At 39.7% G+C, this 19,453-nt stretch overlaps 1 protein-coding gene across 8 annotated transcripts in view; it reads right to left on the minus strand.

The window, feature by feature from the left end:
* The window catches only part of ARHGEF7 (Rho guanine nucleotide exchange factor (GEF) 7), an 80,008-nt gene that overhangs the window by 32,410 nt on the left and 28,145 nt on the right, over positions 1-19,453 (minus strand). For all 8 annotated transcript variants that reach the window (XM_005884459.2, XM_005884458.2, XM_005884454.2 and 5 more), the window contains exons 6-9: positions 12,579-12,673; positions 12,247-12,342; positions 6,286-6,408; positions 96-234 (exon numbers count right to left, since the gene is read on the minus strand). In XM_005884459.2, the coding sequence (XP_005884521.2) occupies positions 96-234; positions 6,286-6,408; positions 12,247-12,342; positions 12,579-12,673 (453 nt within the window). The remainder of the gene's footprint in view (positions 1-95; positions 235-6,285; positions 6,409-12,246; positions 12,343-12,578; positions 12,674-19,453) is intronic.

The following is a 19,453-nucleotide window of genomic DNA, read 5'->3' on the forward strand; positions in this document are numbered from 1 at the left end:
TTTATCATTTTGCCTTTTCCCCCATAAGTAAATCATTAATAATTTCTCTTACAGTGGCTAATGGACTCCAGGGACAGACATGTGATAAGCAGTACCTCCATGTGTCTCTCGAGCTCCTTGAGCAGAGTGGGGTACTTATCCAGGCGCATGAATGGTTTGCTGAGGCCAGTGGTCAACACGAGAATCCCCGGACTGTTGGCACCTTTCATCTCCATGAACTCTCCCAACTCCTCACTAAGCAACAAGCCGCCAGCAATGAAAGAATAAGACACTGCTGTTAAGAGTTCACCATAGTGACGCTCCCTTATCCCACTAGCAAAAATATAACAGCATACCATTTATATTGTCAAAACTATAGTGTTTCTAACCAAACATGTGCTGGTTATTTCAAAACACCAAAGGAAACCCCAGAAGGTTCATGTTACGTCTCTCATTATGAGTAAAAACAATTGTGCATAATATAGAATACATGTAGTCACCTATACAATTCTACTCAAGAAAGGTCATTTCAACAAGCCAATTTCATACAGAAGGGTCAAATGTAAGTGTGCAGTCTTAGAGCTCAAATAGATTCCAATTATATGGGAACTTCAAAATGGTAAAAAATGTAAGAGGAGAAAAATGCTTTAAAACTCTAATAACCTGAATCAGAGCGTTAACACTCCAGACGTTTATCAGTCCACCCAACATCCCCTGAATGTCGACTGCAACCTAAAGCACTTGTGAGAGCAACAGTATTTCCTTTAGAGTGCACAATGTGGCACAATAAAATACTTAATATTTATTTAAGTTTTAAAATTTCAAAAGTATTTCCACATCAATATTTCATCAAATCCATACATTATCAAATAAAGTTGTCCCCATTTAGTGTTGAGAAAACTGACTATATATATTTTCAGAAATCTAAAAAGCTTAAAAAGAAGTTTGTAATATTTTACTTTTTCACCCTCAACTTCACTATTATTCGTGTACCTTTTACAACAAACAATGCCCTCCTGAGCCCTGTAGTATCATGCATACACTGTTTGCCCTGAATATCATATCCAATTCAGCAGCCCTAGGTTTAGAATGACCCAGGATGGCCAGGAGTGCAATGGGAGTCAACCTCTGTCATTGACACATTTATGACTCGTATCAGTGGCTGAAACTCTGCGTTTCTGTCTCTCCACTGCAGGACAAATGATGTTTAGGATCCATGTGAGGACCTGGATCTGTGTTCCTCACTGTTGCTGCACATGTCATTCCAGACATGGGAAACTGAGGGATAGACAGGCTGGGAGAAAAGAGGCACCAGGTCAGGTCACCCACTGGGAAGAGAAGAGAGTGAACTCTGAGGCTCCATGTCACCTATTAGAAAGAGCATTATAAATGAAGCCATAAAATAAGATGCTAAAGAATAACTGAACACATTCGCCCTCAATGTAGGTTACCTGAATCTGACCACAGGGACCCAGCTGCTGCCTCACTTCCTCCATCCCTCCACCCACCCAGGTCTAATTGGCCCCCTGCCCAAACTTCTTAGGACCAGCAGCCACTCCAAGGGCTCCTTACAAAATTTAAGATAAACCATTTGAAAATGTCAGCTCAAAAGTGGTGAATATAACACTTTCCTATGGTTCAACCTAAAAGGATTTCATTGTGAGAAGGTGTGAGAGCAAAAATTGGTGTTGGTACTCCCCACCTCTTATCCCATCCTCAACTGACCACAGTGATGCATCTAAAGGAGAAATCAGCCCTCACTGGTTTGGTTCAGTGGATAGAGCGTCAGCCTGCGGACTGAAAGGTCCCAGGTTCAATTCCGGTCAGGGGCATGTACCTTGGTTGCAGGCACATCCCCAGTGGGAGGTGTGCGGGAGGCAGCTGATCGATGTTTCTCTCTCATCGGTGTTTCTAGCTCTCTATCCCTCTACCTTCCTCTCTGTAAAAAATTAATAAAATATATTTAAAAAAAAATAAAGGAGAAATCATCTTACTTAACTAAACCAACTTAGAAATATAAGGTTTCAAATATCAGCTTGAAAACAAATTAATTAATCACTAGGAAATTAGCCTTACTTTGCTTAAGCATGTAAGACCTCTTTAGAAGACTACTACTATCTAAATTCAAATTTGTGACAACTCGGGGGACCTGGTTAAGTAAGCAAGGTACATTGCATTTAAAATCAGAGTGCAGCCCAGTCGGTGCGGCTCAGTGGTTGAGCGTCGACCTATGAACCAGGAAGTCACGGTTCCATTCCCGGTCAGGGCACATGCCAGGGTTGCAGGCTCGATCCCCAGTGTGGGGCGTGCAGGAGGCAGCCAATCAATGATTCTCTTTCATCATTGATGTTTCCACTTCCCTCTCTCTCTCCTTTCCTCTCTGAAATCAAGAAAAATATATTTAATAAGTAAATATAAAAAATCAGAGTGTATTCCTGGATTGCATAAAAAATACAGTAATAATGTTAATAGTGCCAGCTATCTATCTACTGATTTATCTACACATACATGTTTTTAATATCAACTTTTTAAATAAACAAACACATATACCATTTAGGAGATATTATAAAAATCAAAGCAAACTACAAAAAAGTGAAAATATAATCCTAGCTATAAAAACACATAAAATAAACATTTTCTCATTTCTGTAAGAAATAAGGCTTCATGATGATGTCCTTCCAGTTAAGACAGCCATCATGGTGACGCAATTTAAAATGTTACCATAGAAGCTGTCAAACTCCTTCTAGGGCTGTGTGTGTGCCTGCTTTCATAACCAACACACAATTCCGTATCTCTGTGTATATAACTCTGTGCTTTCTAAGAATGTTTTTCTCAGGAAAAACACAGGGCTGGGATTACTGAAACCAGGAATAGTGATATTTCAGAACCTTGTTGTGATTAGTCTAGTGTGCATCCCAGAGGTCATGGTGATTTAAAAGCTATGAGCAATATCCTGGAGTACCTGTTTGCATAGTTTTATCATTTTGCCTTTTCCCACAAGAGATAGGCGGGTAAGTGAAGAGTGCCCCAAGACTGACTTCAACCTGCTGCCTTCCTCCCACCTCCCCCAACCCTCTGCTGAGCTCAGGCAGAAGTGAGAGCTGCAGAAAGAACAGTCACGAAAAAGGACGGAGAGAAGGGAGTGACACTATGGGACCAGCACTCTGTGCTGGGCATCAGAGCAAATGCTTCTGTACATGATTCCCATAAGCATCACTCTGGGCCTGTGCCACAAGGATTATTATGCATGTTTACAGATGAGGACTCCCAGCAAGACCGCAACTGCCTCTGTTCTCACTGCTAGCAGGACAGCTGAACCCAAGAGGTTCACACAGTGTCTGGTCTGGCCCCTCTGACCATACCATACTGCTTTGTCTTTCACACTCACGTGCCCCCCCCCGCCTCCCCCCCCTCCAAAACACTCCTCATAAATCCTTACTCAGAAATGCTCCTCTTCAAATTACTCACTCTGTCAACCCCTAAAGCAGTGATGGCGAACCTATGACACACGTGTCAGAGGTGACACGCGAACTCATTTTTTTGGTTGATTTTTCTTTGTTAAATGGCATTTAAATATATAAAATAAAAATAAAATATAAGTCTTTGTTTTACTATGGTTGCAAATATCAAAAATTTCTATATGTGACACGGCACCAGAGTTAAGTTAGGGTTTTTCAAAATGCTGACACGCCGAGCTCAAAAGGTTCACCATCACTGCCCTAAAGCATGAGTAAAATGATGGATTTAAGAAGGAGCAATTTATATTTTATATCCATTTCTCTAAGAATTGAACAACTGATCAAGCATAAAACTAAAACTTTATGATACTAGAAGTATATTTCCCCTCCTTTAAATACAATCCATGCAGGGCCTTTCTACTACAGGAAAATCGCCGAAGTCTATTTATGTCACTTTTGATATTTAAGGATTATATTTTATAACTATAGTTATAACAGAGAAATATGAATAAAACTAAGCAAGTTATCCTTATCACCCCTCATCCCCATAAAAAAAACCCTACAACTTAAAATGTAAGTGAACTTTTGCAAGCAAAAGTAACATCTTTAAAAATACATATGACATTTTTATAATGCCAGAACATATGCAGTTAAGAAAAGAAACAGAACTTTATAAATCAATGGTTCATTTTTTAATTTAGTACAATAAAATAAAACAGTTGGTTACAGCTATTTTGACAAAACAATGGCTCTTTCTACTGATGTGAGCAATCCTTATACAGTGAATCTCCTCTGTATTTACTGAAATGACACTGTGGGCTGCAAGAAGGCAACAAGAGGAACACAAATAAGGAGAACTATATTGTAGCCAAGCAAAAAGTAACAATTAAAGTGCTGGGGGAAAACAAAACTCATTTTACAGACTAAATTATGAAACCTATAATTCATTCAAAATAGGCAACCATGAATATATGATGTCTACTATCATATGATAATGCAAAAGATACATATCAGCTATAATTCTAGAATTGGTGGTTCTGTGAATGTATTCACAAATTCACACTCAGAATTTAAACAAACCCAATAAGACTGAAAATAAGATTTGAAAATTTCAAAACACTACACTTAATGCTTAAAAAAACATACCCAGGCATAAACATAGGAAAGAGGTTACAAGTTAAGATTCAGAATGAAAAGTGGTGAACCCTGACAGAAGCTACTAGCCAACTGCGATCCTCATCTCCATTCATGGACTTACGCTTCAGAAGTGGGGTCTGACCTGTGAACGGAGTGGGGACTCTGGCTGCTCAGGGACCTCAGGGGGGCACACAGGCAGTGCATCCTGCCGCGTCCTCTCCAAGGCTCACACGGCCACAGCATGACTTCTCCACCCACCTCCCAACTCTGGGACAAGCCACACGGAGGAGGCACAGTTTCTCCACTCAGAAACTTATCTATTCTTTCCCTATTATTTTGGGGAAATGCTACACTTACATTTCAGCTATGACACAGTCATTAAAGTAATAGTACAGAAAAGAGGATAAACAGCACATACTCGCAAGCATTTCCTTGGAAGTGTTATTTTAGGAAACTTGAACAGTCTGAATTTGCTTTAAATGTCATCCTCAGGGCAGATCCTCACTTTAATGAGAAAAATATTTAGTGAGAATCTTTCCCTAAAATTATTCACTCCCATCGAACTTCCAACCCAATCTTAGAGCACCCCCCCCCAAAAAAGAGGGATGGAGAGCAAAGATAAAAAAGATCATAATTTTGCCCTAGTATTCTATTTGCTTTCTATTTATCTCCCCTATGACTGCATCAATAATTCCTTTTAAACTTTTCAGAAACACAATGTAATCCTTGCATTTCAAGTCTGTAGAAATTTCACTTAATTTTTAATTCCCAGGAGTAGACAGCAAGAGCATAACTGAATGTATGTTTCATGGTTTCAGAAAGGTGTGTGCTAACATAGCCCACCCTCCTGGAAAGGTGAGGGAGGGCGAAGTATAGGGTAGGGGTTGGGAGTCCTTTGGGTTTTTTGTTTCTGTTGAACACTATATATCCTAATCTCCCTTCTGTTCATCAACATGTCAAAGACTGCTGCTTCATTCCAGGGCATTTATCATGTTCACTCACTTCAGATCAGTTTATACATGTTTTTTGCTTAATGCTTACAATAGCCCTATGAAATAGACATTTTTACAGATGTGAGGTGACCTGGGCCCACGAGCTTAAAAGGGTTCAAAAAGAAATCATAAACATTTTTTAAAACACTTATTAATAAAAATCTGTGCCTCTTGTGCTAACATCTACTAACGACTGCAACATTCCTCAGTCTTCTTACAATTCTCAGGAAACAGACCAGCCTTGTTTAACAACCTAGCAGAAAATCTGTACATTCTGTTTCACGTGTTTAATTTTGTTTCAGGTTGCTGATTGTCTCCAATTTAATGTTAAATATACCTATAAAACCCAGCCCTCATTTTAAATGAGATATTATCTTTTACAGAAAATCTGTCTCATGAACTTCCAGTTTTATGACCTAAAAGAAAACTGATTTGGTACCCTGATCTAGCTTGTAGCTACATTCCAGAATACTTACCAGCAACTTTAAGTCATTGTCCAAAGAGCTCTAGTCTAGACTCAAGGGGAGACATTTAAAAATAACCTTTCCATTATACAAATTCTAAAATGCATTTCAAAGACATCTTACCAGTACTTTTCAGGCACTAATTTCAAGGGGTAATTAACATTTTCATTGTTGAATAATCAAGTGAATATTAGTATTTTGGAGGGTACCCCAAGAAGTCCTTTCCTTTCAGGTAAGAGGTCTAAGTGAACGCACCTGTGCTCTGTGAGAACATTCACGGCAGATGGGTGATTGGCACAATATGAAAGGTACAAGGTTTTCATCTGTGGCATCAGATTTAAAAAGCAGCCTCCAACTCTCTGCTGAGCTTCAGGCAACCTGGAGACATGCAACACAAAGGAAATAATCCTAAATTTTATAGACAGAAGGAAAATTGCTAAGTAACAAACAGATTATTTTGAGCAAGAAAGACCTCCTTGTGTACCACCTCTATGAAAACAAAATATCCAAATCCAAGAATATTTCTGTTCAAAGCAGACATATAGCAGGGAGAAGTACTTTCCTTGAAAGCTGCTCTGCTACGAAACAGTGAACTACCCCCCAACCTTTCCCCCATCCAGATGCCAGAACCTGTGCATAGCAGAGCTACAAACCCCCAAGTCCAGGCTTCTTTGAGTCGTGAGGAAAATACTAGTAGATGTCATGAAGCCTCACATTTTGCATGAAACAAGGAGAATTATAAAATGTGGCTATTTGGTTAGTACAGTTTTCTACCAAAGTAGCATCAAGATATGCACACACATAAAAAATACAAAAGCCACCTTTCCTTCAGGTGAAGACTGGACATTGAGTACATCTATCAACCGCTCTCCTTCCCAAATCCACACTATATGACGGGTGACGGTTGCCTCAATTCTTTAGAAGGCATCAACTCACAAGAACAAAAAGAACGGAAACTTTGGAAGAACCAACTTTGGAAGCTGAAAAGCATATGATGAGCAGTCATAACTGGGCAGGTAAATCCAACTCCAAGATCACACCGGGGCCCCCTGCAATCAGGCTGCCCTTCAGCGGTGGGGCCACAAACAGCTGGGTTAAGGTCTGTGAGACAGCAAGACACTTATCTTTGTGGACCAGAAGGTCAATGGTTGAGCATACCAGCAGGAATCCTTAGAAAAAAGGGACCGTGAAAGGACACTGACCAACCATCCTCACCCCAGTCTCCTTTGTCACCAGAACCCCAAAGCACAGACAGAAAGGATTGCAACCTTCAAAGCAGGGAACCAAAAAAGCCTTCTCTTCTCCTGAGGGAATCAGACCCAGAGGAAAATCGAGCATAAAATAGTAACAGCAGGGGTTCTCCAACAAAACAGTCAGCAAGTTATAAGCCATGGTCAGCACTTCCACTCAAGAGTCTAGGGCGCCAATCTTAATTATAAGAAGACACAGCAATATGACCAAATACTTTGGAAAAAAAAATCTAACGAGAACAAAGGACAAAAGGTGGGAATCTATGAAAGGGGGGGGGCGGGGGGGGGGGACATTATAGTTACTCTGCAGGGAGCAGAAAAATATTCAAAAGAATTCTAATTAATCCTGAAAGAAATAACACAAGATCTATAAAAAAAAAAAAAAAGGAAAAGGAAAAGCATGCTTTTGTAGATGAGAAAAAAAGGGGGGGGGGGGGGGGGGGGTTTCCTATGGAAAGTAACCTCACAGGGTGATTTGATTATAAATTCCTAACTGGGCAGGTCATGGTGGGCAGTCATGCCCCAAGCCTATATCTTTTTAGTAATGTTTCATTTTTTCTTCTTTAAAATATGTTTTTATTGATTTCTGAAGAGAGAGAGGGAGAGGGATAGAAACATCGATGAGAGAAACATCATCGATCAGCTGCCTCCTGCATGCCCAATACCAGGGATCAAGCCCACAACCCAGGCATGTGCTCTGACCAGGAATTGAACTGGTGACCTCTTGGTTCATGAGTCAATGCTCAACCACTGAACCACACAGGCCGGGCTCATCTTTTCTTAACCATCCTGTAATCTAATCCCCACCTTGCTTTCTCCCATCTCCATGTAATCTTCCTTAGCTCCTCCTTAATTTCAAATGCACAAAAAGGAACTGCAAATTGTTATCTCAGTCTGTTGACAGGTGTGTCCTCAGTGTGGCTCAAATAAATTTTTATAAAAATCCTCTACAGGTTTGGACGTTCTTACACTGATACCTTGAAAATAAGAACATTCAGGACAAAAGCAAAGGAGCATTTGAAAATTAAAATGGAAGAGCAATTGAGAAAGACAAAAGAAATCTGGAAAATGAAGCTCTGAAATCTCCCAGATTAATGGGAAAGAGAAGATTAAAAGACCAGGACAAGCAGTTCCACGTTAGGATAAAAGTTCCAGATACAGAAAACAAACAAAATAAACAGAAGTAAATCAAAGAAATTATCATAAAATTTGCCAGACTAAAAGACATGAATCTCCAGATGGAAAGAACCCAAAGTGCCAGCAGGAGGGATGCAAAATGACACAAACCCAAAGTATGCATCAGCATCGAAGTTCAGGATTCTAGAAACAAAGACACTAAAGGCTTTGAGGGGAAAACACAAGTTTCAAACAAAAGAATCAGGAATTAGAATGGCCAGGGACTTCTCAACAACACTGAACCTTAAACAGTGGATGGAAACAATTTCCAACAATTCTACCTCCGTGCATCATAATTAATATGAACATGAACTAACTGTCTCTATGCACTCTTTCCTCAGGACAGTCCTAGCAAATGAGAGACTGCAGCAACAAGACAGGAAGATACCAGTGTCCAACACAGAGGAGGTGAAAGGCAGGATGATAATCAAGGGAGACTCTGAGACCAGGCAGCATGGCTAGAGGTGAAAACCCGAAGGCTCCAGAGTGACTTCTACAATATAACATTAATAAGTACCTAGTGTACATATGAATATATTGAAAGAAATGAACATAAGCCATGAATAAATTAGTGGCAGATATAGAAAAAAGCAAGCAGACAAAAAATGAAGGCAATTATCACCATTACTATTATGCGAAAAAGGCACAGTAATTCCATCAACAGCATTTATGTAAGGCAATAACCAGGCTTATCGAGGTTTTATTGTTTAGTTCATTTATCCTTATCTGAAGTCAATGTAAACTAGCATCTGAACGGCTAGCAGACTCTTTTCCAAGTGTGAACTCCTAAGTGGGGGTTTTAATAGCCTTCAGGAATTAGCCACAGCTCTATCTGTAATATTAATAACCACTGACCTAACAAACAAACTTCAACTATTTATTCAGACACTGGGAACAGATTAAAAAGGTAAGAAATCTTCTCTACCTTAAAAGTGACTGCAATCTTTTTGGGTAAAATGAAACACATACAAAAATTAAAGAAATATAAGACAGCCGATGATGCCTCAATTTTATGACACGAACTGCTGCCAGCCCACAGAGGAGGAAAGCACACACCCTCCAGGAGAAGGCGCAAAGGCCAGCCAGCATCCTTTCCAAATCACCCAAAGACCAGTCATCACACACAGCGAGGATGCAGTACCAGAAGATACATTGGACCACCTGCTTTCTACCAGGATCCAGACACCTGAGACACACCTATTTTCAAACTACTACATACTGGCATTTGAGCAGGTGATGTTCATACTCAGGAGCAAAGTGTAATAGTAGATCCTGGCTTCTAGAATGGAAAGCTCTAGCAGGGAACCCCAACTGCTGAGCCGAGGGAGTTGAAGGTAACTGCAATGATAGGATGACAAAGTTTTATGAACAAGAGAAGAACATTGTTAGAGATGTGCACATGAAAATGATTAAACTATTAAGACTTCATTGCTCAATGCTGTGCCATATACTGTTATGATTTCACTTCCAACCTGATCCAACACCACAGCTGTTGATACATTCAAAGGAGAACGTACCTATAACCTAAGCCAATGGATTTCATTTCTTATATTTCATCAATTAAAATTAAGTTAGTATGGTTTACGTATGAACAATTACTTCATTGTACAAGGTTTTCTTTCTTTGGCCCCACTGAGCCTGGCCCTAGAGTTTTATTACCTCACTCAACCTAATTTTGCCAGAATTCACTATACTCACCGCCACCTTTTCTCCCCTAGCATGCTGCTAATTAAGTGGTAGACCCCCTTGGAGGAGGAACAAGAGGACCAGAGAATAGCCTCATTCAACTCCTATAAAAGCCCTTGCATGACCACTCCCTTAAGCATTAAGCCCCAAGGATAATGAGGTTCTGACTGCATCAAATAATCTTAGGAACAAAGTCTGAGGTCTGTTGACCATAGAGACAGTTTTCAGCTTCAGGCCCAGGAAAGCAGCAAAATCAGAGGAAGCAACACCATGGCTGACATCAGGACCAGCTGCAAGAACTAATGATCCCTAGGTCCAACCAATCAGTAGAGATCATGACACTGAAAGAACATACCTAGAAAGCTGATGAATATTCTACTGAGATCCTCTCAAGACCTCCCCTAAAATCCCTGTCTTTGGAAAACAGCTAAAACCCCTTAAGACGAAGGACCCAGTGCAAGCTCTCCCTCTCTCTTGAGCAGGCCCATACCTTCCCCACTCCCCTTTGTTCCCTCAAAGCACATACCTTTTCTTTCTTTCCCCTAAGCTCCGTTCTTTTGCCTCTGTAACCTGTTTCCTGAGTCCATGCAGCCCAGCGGCTCACTTCCTCCTCCTCTGTGACTTTCTATATAACCCATTTGAGTTCTTGGCTCTGAATTCTTTCTTAGTCAAACTCAAGGACCAAGGTCTAACATCTGGTGCTATTCACCATTAACCTTCCTCTGCCACCCTGAACTTCCGTTTTTAAATCTATGCTGTGAGGATAGTAATGTTTGCCCTATTTCACAAGGCTTACATGAGGCTTGCAAGAGGTACTGCCAAATGTACTGCATAAATATTAATTTATTTAGTCTACATTACCTATGCCAGTGGGAAGGAGAAGCAAACATTTACTTCCATTTTGTACACAACAGGACTGGCCTCTTGCAAAAAACCCACACTGCTGCCAAATAACCTTCATTTACCAAAGGGAACACTACCTTAGTTATGATCATGCATATAATTTTATGTAAACCAAAAATGTTGCAAACAATTACAACAAAAAATGTCAATTTCTGTTTGAGAGCCAGGATTTGGCTACACTGACATTCAGCTTTCCTTGCCACACCTTCCAATATGAAGTTCCTCTATGAAACCTTGAAGCCAAAGTTGAGAGAGCAAACCTACTTTCAGCATGGCAAACTGTTAGCAATTTAAAGAGCTCCTGGCACCGAGGGCAGGCCTCTTCCAAGAATGAGAAAGACACATACAAAAAGCTGGAAGGAAAACCAGAGACCAACCAAGAGAAAAAGTTTTCTGGTCCTTCTGGTGGCTACAAAAATAAAGATAATGCAAAAATAAAATGTGTTAGCTTTCTTTATCAGCCCACAAACAAATAAGCATAAATATTATCTGGTGGATTAAAATCTCAAAACTTTTCATGTGCATTATGACTTTAAGTCATCCAACACCCAGCAGGCATTAATAAATATCCTTTAATGCCTCATGTTAACAAAGAACATAAAATAGTCACACAGAAAAAAATCTCATGTCTGATCATCCAGAACACACGTCCCCTACCCCCGAAAAACTAATATCTTGGAAAAGTGACAAAACCAAGCCTTTAATACCTCCAAACATCACATTATGCATGTAGTGCTTTACAATTTCTCAGCTTCCTGATGGCCAGGAACAACACATGCTGGAAGAAGACACTCAGAAGACTTGGCCTTCAAGGGTGTGTGCACACACGCCTTCCCATGTAGCACATGGCGGCACATAAGGAACTAAAGCCATTGGTGCCTCTACACTCTTTCACAAGCCATCCTCCTCTCTTCAGGGGTTATTCATCCCCTACTTTTCCCTAACACCTTAAAAATCCTCACTCACATGAAATCCTTCTCCTTTCTCTGACTAGTCAGCATATCCCTCCTTCAGAGATCACTACTGTAAAATTTAGATAATCTAAAATGCAGCTTTTACTATAAAAGGTAATATACCTAAAAAATTCCAAATAATCTAGTTTCCATCTTTGAAAATGCAAATTCTCAAATTATGGTAAACTTGATCCTTTAAATACCATTTATACCAATCTGAATTTTGTAAATTTTAGCATCTTACTTACTTGGTGCATTCTTCTAAAGACTGTACAAGCATTTGCTGGAAAGAACATATTTCTTCTAGATTTCCCATTAAATATGAAGTGTTTGCTGAACTTAACCTAGAGCCAAGAAAAATAACAGTAAAAATATGTAAACAGTTTTACTTATATTCCTCTCCTCTCCCATCCTGATGCCCTATTGAAGTCTTAACCTAATAAACAAATTGCCTATGTCTAAGGCAAACTGGTACACTAAATTCTGTGCCAGTACTTCACCCTCTACTTTCTGAAAATACAAGGAAACAGCCTTAGGTGACGACTATTCTACAATTAACACAATTTATCATCTAACTTACTTCTCACTGGTCTGCAATGGCCGTAGATAGGTTGAAAGCACAGTCTGAAGTTCTTTAGAGTATTCATTTTCTGTTTCCAAAATATTCTGTAGCACCTACAATAAATGATGAATAAATATTACTTGACATTAAGATTTCGAAGTTTCTGAAAGTTCATCACCATTGTTCAATTCACATTGTTGCTTCTATATAATACTAATGTGTTTAATATCATAGATCCCTATGATTAACAACTAAATCCACATAATTACTATTACCATGGCTATACCACTGACTACCTTACTGCCAGGCACACATGACACAGGTATACCTAGAATGAATTCCTTCATCAGTAAGTAATGCCAAGTCTATAGATAAAAGGAGAAACAACTGATAATCACAAAAGCACAGATGCATGAATGAATCTCTAAGCACTGTTGCGCGAAAGAAGCCATTCACAAAAAGCACATCCTGCCTATTCCATTTATAGTAAATCAAAGAACAGGCAAAACTCATCTACACTGGCAGAAATCAAAAGGGGGGAGGGTAGTGTAACAAGGGGGAAAGGGACATGACATAAATTACTGGGGTAATGGACCTGTGCTACATTGTGATTTGGGTAGCTGTTACATAGGCATATACACTTGTCAAAGCTCACTGAACTGTACCCTTGAAATCTATGCATTTTGACATATAAGGTATATTCTAACTAAAAAATATATAAAGTTTATTCTTTAGATTGCGTCTAGGAAATCTAAATTAATTTGTGGGCACTAAAGACCTTCACTAGAGAATATGATAGACTCAGATTATCCTACATATATTTATTAAAAATTAAAGACCTACAGTATAAAACCATCTTTAAATAGCCAGTACAGGCATACTTTGTTTTATTGCACTTCTCTTTATTGCAAGTCACAGGTGTGTTTATTTAACAAACTGAAGGCAAGACCCTCCTCCACCAGTAAAAACATTAGGACTTACTATTGTAATACTTACTTTATTGTGATGGTCTGGAACTGACCCCACAATAATCTCTAAGGTATGCCTGTACTCTAAAGATAGCAGATTAATTATAAATCAACTTTTAAATTAAAAGGTTTCCTGATATCCTATATTAGTGTAGCAAATTTAGCCAAAAATCACTTAACTCCTAAAAACTGAAATACAAAGTGCAAAACAGCTGAACTAAAGCATGAGGCTCTCTCCACGAGTAATCACCAAAAGCAAAGGCTCCTCACTGGACAAGGGGAGAAGACGCCGAGGTCTGCAAGTGGAGCCGGGATGTGCAGGCAGGCCTGAGACTAATTACCAATGCTTACTCTCTATATTCGCGGCACTAAGCAGGGTGCTCTACAGTCTGAAGTTCTTTAGAATATCACAAAACCTTTTCCTTTTACAGAGGAAAAGACAGAAGTGTAGAGAGATAACGTAACTTATCCAAAATCAAACAGCTAGTGAAGAACAGAGCCAGAATGTGAGCCTAGATCTCTCTGACACGACACGGCCCACCAATGCCTTCCCCAGCTATCACACTAGGGGCAGGAGTTAGGGCTCCTATGGGCCCTGACATGAATAAAGAAAGGGAAATCCCTTCCTCAATTATTTTTTCATCCCCAGCATCTTCTTTAATCAGGAAATCATATTACATGTATTTTCTGAGGATCTATTACATGCACTAACATGTGTTATGTCTTCTAAAACTAACAAATGATCTTAAATTAATGATACAAAAAAAATGTACAGAATATGAAGCTTTGAAACACACTTAGTTTTCTCCCCCTGGTTTTTTATAATAAAAATATATGTCTAAACATTTAAGAAAAAAGTAATGTTTATGCTTATAACATTAATTCTGTTCACTACTGTTTTCTGTGTACTCTGAGGAGAGACTACAGTCACTCATGAGTAAATGCAAACCTGATTAAATAACTTACTTACTATACTATTTAATTTGAAGAGAATCAGAGGTTCTTTCACTGTGATACTGAACACTGGTTTTGGCCCTGAATGGGTCTATTCATGGAAGACTGGTGGAGTGAGCCAGAGGGAGGAGGGGCCACTCCAGAGTTCATTCCTTTGTGGGGGAATCTGGGTGCTGATCCTATGATTATAATGTCTTTCTTCGAAGAAATACTCTTTAGACACAAATGTCAAAGCACTAGTGGACTGAGAACACAGTGTGACATCAGCCACTGCATCATCAGAGAATTATACTTAAACCTGATCTTATCCTTCAAAAATAATGTGAACTAAAAATAAAAATGTCACAGATATGTCAACGAAAAGTCCTTTTTCAATGTTAAAACAAAGGTTAAGTACAAATATCAGGAATTATTAGCAACACTGGGTAGAATACTAAAAACCTAAAATTCTATTTTATAAAACATAGAGCAGTTCCTAGGTGACATACAAGGAAAACTGGGAGAAAACAAGAGTGGAAGAATAAGTGGCCTTTCCTCGATGGTAGTATTAAGCACAGCAGGCAGCTGTAAAAGCTTCCGAAAGCATGTAGCACCAAAAACAATCCTCTGCCAAAAAGCTACACCTATTACGACAGTTCAGTTGGCTCATTTCTGTTATTGTCATAAACATTCTCTTCCAATAAGTGCTAGAGACAAGTTCTATAATACAGCCATCCAAACATTCCAAGTTACACTTAGCTTTTCCACCAACGCAGGACCAAGACTTGGCTGACTGTGTCATGCTGACGCTGACTGTCCACTCTGCCAGGAGGCCACACGTCCCTCCTCCCTAAGCTCATCAGCACATCTGTGTACTCCAGTCATCACCTTTCTTCCCTTTCTTGACTTCTGCACACTCTGGCTGCTGCAGGACCCCATGAGACCTAGCAGACAGGTTGCCAAAGCGCCACCACACGAAGGCAGGATACCAGCGAACGCGTGCAGTTCTCACAGAAAGAGCAGTCTTTCCTCCACAGCCGTGAGGAACGACCCAGCCTGAGCTCAGCCAGCATGAGCTCTCCCTGAGGCATAAGGCGTGGAGAACCAAGTCCAGTCAAACAATGGTGCCACACAGAAGGAGGACATCAGGCACGCCACACAGACAATCCCTGAACTGTCAGCCACTACAGCAAAGCAAAACAAAGGACGCCTGATTTCAGTAACATGCAGACGCACAGAAACTCATTATTACCACCATTAATGGAGCACTTAGTATCACTGACTGATTTTACAAACGAGTTACAACTTTCATTACAAATCTTGATAGATATCAGATGCTTTATTTTATATGACATTGATAGTCCTTTAAAAATGAATAAATGATCTACATATAAGAAAAAATAAATAACATTAGGTAATTTTCTAAGATGTGATCCTGATAAAAAATTATCATCATAAACTAAAGCCAAATTTCAAAAACATAAACCTGTTTCATACGCACAATGGGAAGAACTAAAGAATGGCACAACTGTTCTAACCCCTCTCCCACCCACCTAGTCACTCCCTCCCCACACAGGGAAAAATAATCACTGCACGTTCTCTTTCAACCCAGTCTATTTAAACTGTATTTAGTACTTAAATATTCAAACAGTAAATTTATGAGACAGGAACTGAACCGCAAATAAACGATCAGCCTCTAGGACAGTGGTTCTCAACCTTCCTAATGCCGCGACCCTTTAATACAGTTTCTCATGTTGTGGTGACCCCCAATTTCATTGTTACAAATTGAACATAATTAAAGCATAGTGATTAATCACAAAAACAATATGTAATTATATATGTGTTTTCCAATGGTCTTAGGCGACCCCTGTGAAAGGGTCCCATAAAATTATTTTCGTTGCTACTTCATAACTGTAATTTTGCTACTGTTATGAATCGTAATGTAAATATCTGATATGCAGGATGTATTTTCATTGTTACAAATTGAACATAATTAAAGCATAGTGATTAATCACAAAAACAAATATGTAATTTATATGTGTTTTCCGATGGTCTTAGGCGACCCCTGTGAAAGGGTCATTCGACCCCCAAAGGGGTCACGACCCACAGGTTGAGAACCGCTGCTCTAGGGAAAGGAGAGGAAGGGAAGGGCAGTGCTGCTAGAGGAAGCAATTCCTACAGCTCCTCCCAGCTCCACAAATCCAGAGGCCAAAGGAACACAGAGGAGCAACCCACTCCTACATCCACTGGCAATTACTGATTTAATGTAGTTTGTTGATCTCTGTGTGTTCTTAATACTTAGTAACATTTACTCTCAAAGAGTTCAGAGGTGCCACATAAAATGTTTTATGTTACTGTACCTATTGGAAGAAGTTATATTATGTTATATTTCTAAATTTGGGGATTCACAAGGTCTTAAATGTATTTCTTCCAAGCCCTAAGGTTTACTAATATAATAGCTGCAGCAAAAGTGCAGGTTCACAATGACATATGTCACCACAGAAAGCTGGCCTTAGCAAGCAAGCTGATGTGCATGTCTGCACCCTCATGTGTGAAGAGCTGGCCTTGGGAGCCTGGCAGACCTGGGCACAAATCCTGGCTCTGCTACTTCCTACCTGGTACTGTACTTGTCTATGGGTCTATCTCCTCTGTTTACAAAAAGGGATTTCTTTCACAAGAGTGTTAGCCCCCTGACTTAGGGTAGAAAGGAATCTTACAAACCACCTAGTACAACCTTCCAACCCAAACCTGGAATCCTATTTGGAGTTTCTTCTTACATAACTCTTAGCCAGGAGGTCATTATTTTACAAGACAGCCTTTTCCATGGTTAAATAACTCAGTTTTTCTTTCATTCACTGAGCAAATGCTTAGCTCCTACTCTGTGACAGGCTACTGCTACCACCTGAAAACTTTCATGTAGATCATGATCTATATAAAACAAGGAAAGTATATAAAAACAATGGGAGCAAACTTTGTCAAAGACGTCAGCAAGCCTCTCACTGTCAATATGAAATGTGGGTGGGATATAAGAAAGGAGGGCAACAGCTCCCTAGGAAAGCCACAGGGAACGAAGCTGCATACCCTTCTATAATACCCAGGGCACATGAAATAATAGACTTTATCCATACACAGCCGGGGCAGAGACATCAGATGTCAAAGAATTGAAGGCAATCTTGATAAAGATGGAGAGAAGCCAAGGGACAAGTAAAAGATATAATAGCAGCAAAATTAAGGCTGAGGTTAGAATGCTCAATGTACACATACAATGTCAGGTCAGAGGCTTGGTGTTCTCCCAGGCCCAGCATGCAAAGGTTCCAGGCAACTAAAGGAACAAAGGGGAAAAGACAGGTGTACCATTTCTCTGGAGCACAGAAAAGGTCCTGGAAATTTGCCACAGCATTTTAAGAAAGATGCATGTCTATTTTATACATTTATTAAAACTAGTGATTGCTACCTATTATATCATATTTACAAATTTCAAATGCAAAAGCTGCCCTGCCTTTTTATGATATTTGGCATGAATGGAAAGAGAACTGTTTGCTCTTCCCATACACAAAGAATACTGTCATACAGTTTTAAGTCACAGTGTTCATTCCATAAAGCCTGGAAAATAAAACCACAATGTATCACTGAACATGTAAGGTAATAAGAACCTGTAACTTCCCAGATCAACATATTTACTAGTAAGAGACCTCGCTCTCTAATGACTGAGGAAACTCCTGATTCCTTAAAAGAGGTGACTCAAGACCTCTCCCGCTCTAGAGGTGGGCATCAGCTTCTACAACAGCAGTGCTCTCTCATCTCTAACAGGAAAGGTGTCTATTACCATCCTGCAGGTGCAGTTTATGTTCTTTTATTGTCAAAATCCATCTATTTCAGCCCTGGCAGGTGTGGTGTGGCTCAGTTGGTTGAGCACTGTCCCCTGTACCAAAAGGTCACCGGTTTGATTCTAAGTCAGGGCACATGCTCAGGTTGTGGGCTAGATCCCTGGTCGGGGTTTGTGCAGGAGGCAGCCAATCAATGTTTCTCTCTCTCTCTCTCTCTCTCTCTCTCTCTCTCTCTCCCTCTCCCCTTCTCCCTTCCTCTAAAAAAAAATTTAAAAAATTAACATTTAAAAAATACCCTGGTATGAGGGTATTTTTTAAAAAATCCAGTCTCAGGCATATCACAAACGTTTTCTTTAATTATATGATCCTATCGTCCTTGACTACAGCTCTCCCAGGTAATCCTTAAATGGAATGCCTGTTGGTAAACAGAATGGTATGGTGACTTCAATGATGCCTAACATCCCAAATGGTCCTAAATAGTCTTCCCAATAACCTTGAAAACCCAAGAGCCAAGTACTTTGCCAGACACCTACTTTAAGACCAACTGCTAATCCTCTTAACAATACTACAAGGCCAAGGCCAGCACTATCAACCTCATTTTACAATGATGTGACTATATAGGCAGCTAGGGACGCGCACCTGGCCAGCCCACCAACAGGGCACACAAACACTACACACAAAGCCTGAATCCACATCCCCAACCCCACTCCAACCCCATCACCTAAAGCAAAGGCACTCCTGATTATTCACTGACCAGACACTGAGAACAGATTGATTTCAAATAGTTTTCACATTCAAAAATACGGTGGTAACTGGCTTTTTATAAAAACTAATCAACTATTTAAAGTACCCTGGATTTTTTTTTTCTCTCCCTTCCATTGTCACTCTTCAAGACTAAGGCCCTAATGCTCCCACCTGTGGTCACTAATGTCCTGCTTCCATCTTCAACAATCTGGACTCTGGTACCAAAGTAATCTTCCAAAATCACTACCACTTTTATTACCAAACAATAAAATTCTGCCACTCAAAAGAAGCCATTCTCTGGTACACTCCCTTCTACTTTCTATGACAATATTTTTACATAATTAAATCACATTACCTAAATAATTTTATATTCTGCTTATTGCACTTAACATCATTTTTTATATTTTTTAAAGTACTTTTT

Source organism: Myotis brandtii, unplaced genomic scaffold (assembly GCF_000412655.1).
Source record: "Myotis brandtii unplaced genomic scaffold, ASM41265v1 scaffold83, whole genome shotgun sequence".
Classification (NCBI taxonomy): domain Eukaryota; kingdom Metazoa; phylum Chordata; class Mammalia; order Chiroptera; family Vespertilionidae; genus Myotis; species Myotis brandtii.